This window comes from Aulonocara sp. 'chitande type north' Nkhata Bay, linkage group LG4 (assembly GCF_057382095.1).
Source record: "Aulonocara sp. 'chitande type north' Nkhata Bay isolate Kocher_YH1m ecotype deep benthic linkage group LG4, A_spYH_male_GT1.1, whole genome shotgun sequence".
In the NCBI taxonomy this organism is placed as follows: Eukaryota; Metazoa; Chordata; class Actinopteri; order Cichliformes; family Cichlidae; genus Aulonocara; species Aulonocara sp. 'chitande type north' Nkhata Bay.
In genome coordinates this window covers 21,826,429-21,834,542 of record NC_141347.1, presented here as the reverse complement: position 1 = coordinate 21,834,542, position 8,114 = coordinate 21,826,429, and the positions used below count along the sequence as shown (strand labels likewise).

Below are 8,114 nucleotides of genomic sequence, written 5' to 3'. Positions count from 1 at the left end.
TGCCATGTGGAGCAGTAATCAGGTTGTAAGGACACGGGTATATGAGGTGTTTGATTTTGCCCTGGCATAAATACAGTCCATTCAGCATTCCTGTATAAAGACAGCTTAAGTTCTGAAGAAGACATTCACCCAAATGTGGATCTCACACAGCTCTTTATATTTGTCAGATTTAGATTACAATACAAAACACAGACTTAACACTTAGTAGGCCTTAAATGAACGCCAGTGCCTTAGAGGTTTACATTCTGTACTTTAGCCAGAACATTACAACTTATACCATTAGAAAACAAAGGTTTTACTGACTGCACACATAACTGTTACCGTAATAATTTGTCTTATGATTTCAAAAAATATTAGCTATAAGCTTCAGTTTTTACAAAGCACTGGAATATCTGAACAGCTGGTATACTGCGTTATTAGTTGTGTGTGAAAATGATATCAAATGCTGCTACACGATATGATATTTCGCCCTCTCAGTGGTATAACTCTATGGTCCCATCATATCACACATTCAGTAAAAGAAATACTTGGGTAATACATTAAAGTAACAAAGTGCTTTATAAATTGTAGCGTATGTTTTCTTCATATTCTGGCTTATTCTGTACAGTCCACACACACAATATAATCCCTATTTACACTTTAATAGATATAACACCAAACAGTGGACTACAGTTAAACATTCATTTATTGCACAGTGCCCGCTGTAAGATCCACATAATCCCACTTCGGCAATCTGTTATCAGTGTCTTCGAGACTGGAGCCAGTGTCACCTTTATATACGTACATGTTGGTAGGATAAGAAGTAAAGCATTATATAGGAGCAATGCAGAAACAAAATGAACAATCCAAAAAATAAATAAATCCTACTGGTATATTGGCACGGTTTGAGATGGAAAATTCCACCAACAGTGACTTTGAGCCAATGATTAATATACACAAGTTGGTAGGGTCAGGAGTTAAGCATTATACAACAGCAATACAAAAAAAAAAATCTTACCACCACAGCTGGCATGGTAGAAAATGGAAAATTCCACTGAAACTAAAGGAGTGCTGCAAAGAAAGCATCCTAAGCTGAGGACTTACTTAAGAAAACAAGCATCACTTAGTAAAGAATTTAGGTTACATTCAGTGCGGTGGGCACCTTAAAAAGGTCAAACTAATTCAAAAACTGCTTTTTGTACTTTCATCTGAACCAACGAGTGTGAATATATTTAAATTAAATATCTATTTTTGGATCTATGTCTTAATCGTGGTTATGCCACAAAGATTTTATTAAATCATTGTCGTACCGCACTATGCAGGTGCTCAATGACCTAAACTTAGAGGGCTTAGAGAAATATTACTTAAACTATGCGATGTTACTGAGCGACTATCAAACAGCAGAGTTATCCTGAAGGTTAAACAAGGTTGCAGTCTACTGACTGGTCTTCATCATTGAAGATACATATAATATAGTACAACACTGGTCTAAAGCTACATTATCTGTCTTTGATGCCAATGTTTCTGCTTTTCCCTTCATCTAACTTGTTTTTTTTGCTTGGTATTGTGATGTGTGGTTTATGTGCTTGTATGTTAGTGTATTTATATACTGGTATATGTATATAGGATGTTTGTGTACTTGGGTATACTTTGTTCTGTATGAACAACTGCATGTTGTAATCTCCACACGTGCATGTGTGTTACCAGGCCAGCGGGGAGGCCATTCGTGGACTCCTGGGGCTTTTTGGGATTTCAGCAACTTGCTGATCACTCAGAGCTCTCTGTGGCAAAGAAATGCAGAAAAAAGATGATGCAGGATTTTCTTTTAATTTACTTTTATATACATCCTTTGTTTTTCCATGTAGTATTATTTTTAGTTTTTCTAACCAACTGCTTTGTTGCATGCATCCTGCTTATTGAAATATGTAATATTTCTAGATATATATTTGTATTTTTTGTGACAGTCGTTGTGCGTGCCTTATATGGACAAAAGTACTGGGCCACGTGTACAGTACACCTGCAGGAGGTGCTCAGCCATGGAAACCTATGCCATGAAGCTCCAGGTGCACAGTTTTTGCGCTGATGTTAATGATGTAGGTTGCACTGGTTGACTCTGCTCTTAACTTTATGTGGTCTGCCCCTTTGTAGCTGAGCTGCTGTGGTTCTTAAACACCTCCACTTTTCAATAACACCTTTTAGAGTTGATTGTGGAATATCTGGGAGGTGAGAAACTTCATGAACTGACTTATCCCAGTGATGTTTATAAAAACCAGAAGGTACGGGCAGGTACTTGATTTTATACACCTGAAATCATAGACAAAGAGGTGTAGCCCTGTACTTTTATTCATGTGGTCTACTCATAGAAATGTTAATAAACAGGTGTAAAAAAACAAAAAAATAATAAAAGTTTGATAAGTTTGAAAACCACAAGCACAGCAAAGTTCAAAAAGAAAAAGCAGCAGAGGAAAAAGGAAAAGCAAAGAGCTGCTGCACTTAACATACTGAACACTAAATGCAAATGACAGAAATATGCAAAACAGTGTTACATTTTTCAAAACTCTGCTTTTTTAAAATTTAAAGTATAGTATCTAAAACCTCCAATATCAAACGTCTGGCGGGCTGGAACACGTTAATGAATGCTGAGTGTTTACAAAGTGGCCCTGCTAGTTTACATCATGAAGCTCATTATCAGTGCTGTAACCTAGCAGAGTGCTTTTTTGATTTAATGCAGACAGTGCTCATTACTAAACACAATGCACGGCCCTCTCTAAAAATAAAAACACTGGCAAAGCAGAAAATATAGCAAGTAATGAGGCAGTCATCAGATGATAACACAGTGCAACTGTTTATCTGCAACCTTTTAGGTTATGCATCACAAGCGGTTGAGCAAAAGCAACTGAGACGGCTGGGAGGGAACTACAAAGGAAATATGCTGCAGACACAACAAAGATAATCATTTGAATGAAGAATGGCTCAATATTTCCTGCTCACCTCAAACTTGTTTATGAATTCGGCAAAGATACCAAAGAAGGCCTCGGTATTTGTGGCTTTGCCGTCTTCTCCAAAGTAGGAGGCAGTCTTGCTGAATTCTTCCATGGCTCTCTGTTGGAGAGACTCCAGAGACTGGATTGCAGGATGACTGTTTTCCAGGAAATTCTTAACACCACAGAGTTAAGGCACAAAAATGTTTAATCTTATTTACTACATAGTGTTTTCTTTGTCCCCTGACCCCAGTGAGGGGGTTTTAAGGATACACTCATGACAACAGCAAAGCGGTCGTCAGAGGTCGCAGGCATCTTCTGACAAGCTGAGCGAATGTCCTGGATTGTGGTATGAAGGTCATTCAGATCGGAGGTGATGTTCCTCTGGTTTACTAAAAGCAGGTGTGCGTGCAACATAGGAAACCAGAGGCAAGAGGAAAAAGATGCTCAGAGACAAAAAGCAGATCTAGCCAAAATGAAAACAACCACTTAAATTTGACAATCGTGCCAGTACATTTTTGGCACTCTCAACGAATGTTAAAAGGCAAATGTATGTATCTACCTTTTGCTGCAAGTGGAACCATCGTAAGATCTTTGGAAAAATCCAACACATCCGGGAAATGTTGACATAGCGATTTAACCAGGATATGCAGAAATGTTGACTTCCCGTCCACTGTTTTAGTTGTGCTCAGCTGCACGCGATATTGTGGAGTCATAAAATACACATGCAAGCCCATACATAAATACTCCATAATATGTTAAATATCATTCGGTGTACCTCTGTAAGGAAGTTGATCTTAAAGCCTGTAGTTTTGTTGGTTTTAGGCTGGCTGTTATTCAAGTAGTTCCCCATCGCCAACACAAACTAAACAGGGCACAAATTAGTAAGCAGATCTGTTATTGTATCAACAGTAATTTATCTTGATCGTTAATTTTCACCCCTAGTTTATGAGTGTAATTTTTTTGCTCCAGTAATTAAATTTTTCTTCTTTTCTTCTTCTTTCACACAAAAAAGACATAATTTAGCGAATGTCCTTCTTTGCTTCTACAGTGACTCTGTCTCTTATCAGTATCTCACAGACTAGTCAAAAAAGTATGTGGTATTTTCATGTGTTTCTAATCTACAGTGACATAACCTTTCTGAACATAAGGGCTACCTCTAGTATTTTAGCTAGCTTCTTGCTGGTCTTCAGCTCCATGGAGGCATTGTAAATACAGTCATATGCTCCTTTCAGCTCCTCTGTCTTCTCCTGAAGAGAACACTTGAAGAGGAGGCACTGGAGGCGGGTCTGGTACTCCGGTACTGATAACATCTGATATATGCACAACAGGCAGATCAAGATAAATGCAAGATCAATGAAACTCAAAAGTAGCCCGGTAACGGTAAACCAGAACTGTACCTGCAGCACAAACTGATCTGGCTCGCTCAGTTTGCTGGGGTCCTGTCTATACTCTTCATATTTTTTGACCTCCTCTGCATCGGGGGCATACAGTAGCAGCTGTTTAATGTGGGCTGGCTCCAGCCTGTCTGTGGCCATGTTCATCAAAATCTGACGCAGTTCCCCTGGAGACAGCTTCAGGTGGGCTATCAGGATGGCTAGAGGCAGAAGATAATCATCATCAAAGTACTTAACTCTGATTCACAGAGCTACAACTATGGTTTCTAACTTTCATCTTGACATCTTAATTACAAATGACATTTGAAAAATTTTATTAAAGGCAGTCATACTCACAGGCATTGTAAGCTTTCTTATGGGACAGAATTTCTATAACACCTTTCTTCTTGAAGGTTTCTAGCTGAGGGGATGGTTCTGGGGCAGGCACTGAAAATTAGACCGGGGAAGTTAAATGTCAAAATTTAGAAAGGTAGGTGAGAGAGACTGGACAAACAGATTTAGTCTAAATTTTCCTTTTACATAGCTTACATTGATTTCTTAGAGGCAAATTATATAGAGTACAATGACAGATCAAGCCAAGGTCCTTCAACCCAAAGAGGAAGCTGCCTCGTTCTTTGTTTAAAAATCTCTGTATCCTTGGACTGTGATTAAAGACATCTGAAAACCTGATATGTTGACGTATAATGTTGTCTTCCCATCAAATGAATCACTAATCAAAGTATTTTTCACTCTTTATACTGGGCTTCCCTATCTCTTATGAATATTTAGCTGTGCACACAGATAAAAGCACTCCAGTTAGGCACACAGCCCCTTATACTCACTGGCGCTCTTCTGTGTTCCAAAGTGCAGCTCCAGATCCAGATACTTCACCATGTCATGCAGTTTTTCATAGTCAGAATTTGCTCCCAACTGTTAGAAACACAATTTTTTTTAGTTTAAAAAAGGTCTAAATGTTATAGTTTTGCAAAATATTTTACATTTAGAATTCTAAATCTAAACTCGGTGGCACTTTGAGAAGCTTTGGCTTCCAATCAGAACTCACCTGTCCCCATATTGTCCCTTCTGAGTTTTCCACCTGCTCCCAGCGCAGCCTCTTTACACTCATATGGTTGGAGTCCATTCTGGACAGACTAGGTCTTGGTAGAGGTGGAGGGGAGCAGGGTGGGGGAAGAGGAGGAGGTGGTGGGGGCTCTAGGTGTTCCGTGGGGTCAGAAAGAGAGTGGGGGAGGGACTGGGGCTGGCTCTGGCTGTGGGATTGTGACTGGTGTTGAGATTGCAGCAAATGATGCGAGGGCTGTGACTGTGGGCGGGCAGTTTGGGTGGAGGACTGGGGGTGTTGAGGCAGTGGCTGAAAAGTGGAGAGGGTGGGTTGGTGTGGCTGCAGGGGTTGAAACGTGGAGAGAAGGGGCTGGGGCCTGTGAGGCTGCTGGGGAGGGTGGATGACCTGAATCTGGTGCTGGTAGTCCTGAGGAGGTGGCTGTGGGGTCATGTGATGGATGTGGTGGATCTGAGGAGTGCTGGAATGGTGGTGCGTCTGCTGGATAGAGTGGGGTCTCTGGGGGGAGGGTTTTGTGGGCTGGGGGTGGTGGGTTTGGTGGATCTGCTGCTCTTGGTGCCTCCCCTGCACCGACACTTCAGTTTGATGATGGCCCTTTAGACTTCTCCTGCTCTGATGGGAGTGGCCATCCCGATTTAGCTGAACTGGGAGGGATGCAGGCTCTTGCTGGGTTTGATGCAGAAGCTCTGTGGAGGAGTGATGGGGCTTGGGTTGGTGCATTTGATGAGCCTGATGAAGAAGCTCTGTAGAGGAGTGGTGCGCCTGGGGTTTATGAATTTGATGGAGCAGCTCAGTTGAGGAATGGTGGGGCTGTCCTCGATGCATCTGGTGGGCTTGGTGGAGAAGTTCGGTGGAGGAGTGGAGAGGCTGTATTTGCTGCATCTGTTGAGCCTGGTGCAGGAGCTCTGTTGACGAATGATGGGCCTTGGATTTGTGCATTTGGTGGAGCACTTCTGATGATGAGTAGTGGGCATGGACTTGCTGCATCTGTTGAAGCATCTCAGCAGATGAGTGGTGGGCCTGGGATTGCTGCAACTGGTGCAGCACCTCAGCTGAGGAATGATGAGCCGGGGCTTGGTGCATCTGGTGGAGCATCTCAGTTGAGGAATGGTGGGGCTGGGGTCTTACACTCTGATGACTTTGGTAGATGCCCTCTACGTACTGACCTTGTTGGCTGGGATGGCCTGTTGGTTGGGGTGACGGCTGGTGTGGGGGAGGCGCAGAACGGGACAGACGTCGGTGATGATGAGTCTGGTGGGCCTGCTGCTGCTGTGCTTGGCGCATCATGTAAAGAGGGTGGTTTGCGTGGTGATGGACGGAGTCTGGAGAGGGAAGAGGAGGTAAGGACTGAAGAGGAAGAGGTGAATGGGCTTTCTGCTGCGTTGGCTGGGCAGGCATCGAGTGGTGGCTCTGGTAGATCTGCTGCAGCTGTTGCTCTTGATAAGCTTGCTGCTCCTTATAGGCTTGTCGCTCCTCATAGGCTTTTTGCTCCTCATAGGCCTTTTGTTCCTGGTAGGCTTGAAGCTCCTCGAATGCTTTTTGCTCCTTGTAGGCTTGAAGCTCCTCGAATGCTTTTTGTTCCTTGTAGGCTTGACGCTGTTCATATGCTTTTTGCTCCTGGTAGGCTTGACGCTGCTCGTACGCTTGTCTTTCTTGGTAGGCCTGTTGCTCTTGGTACAACTGTTGCTCTTCAAAAGCTTTTTGCTCCTCGAATGCCTTCTGCTCTTCATAAGCCTGTCTCTCTTTGAAAAGTTTCTCTTGATAAGCTTGTTGTTCCTGCAAGGCCTGCTGCTCTTGCAGGAGTTGTTGTTCTTCAAAGGCTTTTTGCTCTTCATATGCCTGCCTCTCCTTATACGCCTGTTGCTCCTCATAGGCTTGCCTTTCCTGGTAGGCTTGTTGCTCTTGGTAGGCTTTTAGCTCTTGTATGGTAGCATGCACCTGTAGGTCTTCCCTTGTAGGGAGGACTTTATGCAAGGAGTGGCGTTTAGGTGGTGGATTACTGCGGGGAGGAGGTGGGGGAGGAGGGCCGGATTTCCGGCGGATGGGCACGTATGTTCTTGGGGAGTGTTCGGGAGTGTAGCTTAGTTGCTGCTGCTGTTGCTGCTGTTGGTGCTGCGGTTGACTCTGTGCAGGTGCTGGGGGCGGAGGAGGCGGAGGTGGATCATTGAACTGGACTGGTGGGGGTGGAGGAGGGGTCATGGGGGGTGGGGGAATGTGATCAGAGGAAGATGAGTAGGTCAGAGATGAGGCATTTTCTTCTCCACTGCTGCTCTGGACATCACTCGGGCTGCTGAGCTCTGGAGCGACAAATCCTCCACTTTCTTCTTCATCCACCACCAAATCGTCTTCATTATCATCATCCTCTTCATCTGGGAAGCCCATCTGCACAACATCCTGGCATTAACACCAATTACACTTCATTAGACCTAATGCCAAAGTGGATTTTTTTGGTACATTTGTCAAACTACAAGAGTTAACCAGAAATAAAATACATAAATGTGTAAGCAGGTTCTCTACAACCTCCTCAATGTATTTCAATGCAAATGCTGCAGTTAAGTTTTTAAATCCTTTACATGCTCTTTCATTTGAAGATTTATTTGTCAGGTCAACAACAGCTTGTGAACCTCTCTCTATGACACATATTATTCTATAAATTGTCTTTGATTTTAAAAACACCAAGGTCAAGGCAGTCCACCTATG

At 43.1% G+C, this 8,114-nt stretch overlaps 1 protein-coding gene across 5 annotated transcripts in view; it reads right to left on the bottom strand.

Annotated features, from left to right (window-relative positions):
- Positions 1–136: 136 nt before the first annotated feature.
- grid2ipa (glutamate receptor, ionotropic, delta 2 (Grid2) interacting protein, a) overlaps positions 137–8,114 on the bottom strand; it is a 31,610-nt gene continuing 23,632 nt past the window's right edge. For 3 of the 5 annotated variants that reach the window (XM_086289119.1, XM_086289121.1, XM_086289122.1), the window contains 10 exons: positions 5,400–7,808; positions 5,179–5,266; positions 4,694–4,783; positions 4,361–4,557; positions 4,118–4,273; positions 3,739–3,825; positions 3,523–3,652; positions 3,234–3,352; positions 2,971–3,135; positions 137–1,760 (listed from right to left, as the gene is read on the bottom strand). In XM_086289119.1, the coding sequence (XP_086145245.1) occupies positions 1,680–1,760; positions 2,971–3,135; positions 3,234–3,352; positions 3,523–3,652; positions 3,739–3,825; positions 4,118–4,273; positions 4,361–4,557; positions 4,694–4,783; positions 5,179–5,266; positions 5,400–7,808 (3,522 nt within the window). In that variant the 3' untranslated portion in view covers positions 137–1,679. The remainder of the gene's footprint in view (positions 1,761–2,970; positions 3,136–3,233; positions 3,353–3,522; positions 3,653–3,738; positions 3,826–4,117; positions 4,274–4,360; positions 4,558–4,693; positions 4,784–5,178; positions 5,267–5,399; positions 7,809–8,114) is intronic. The other 2 variants (XM_086289120.1, XM_086289123.1) reach the window with 1 other exon arrangement.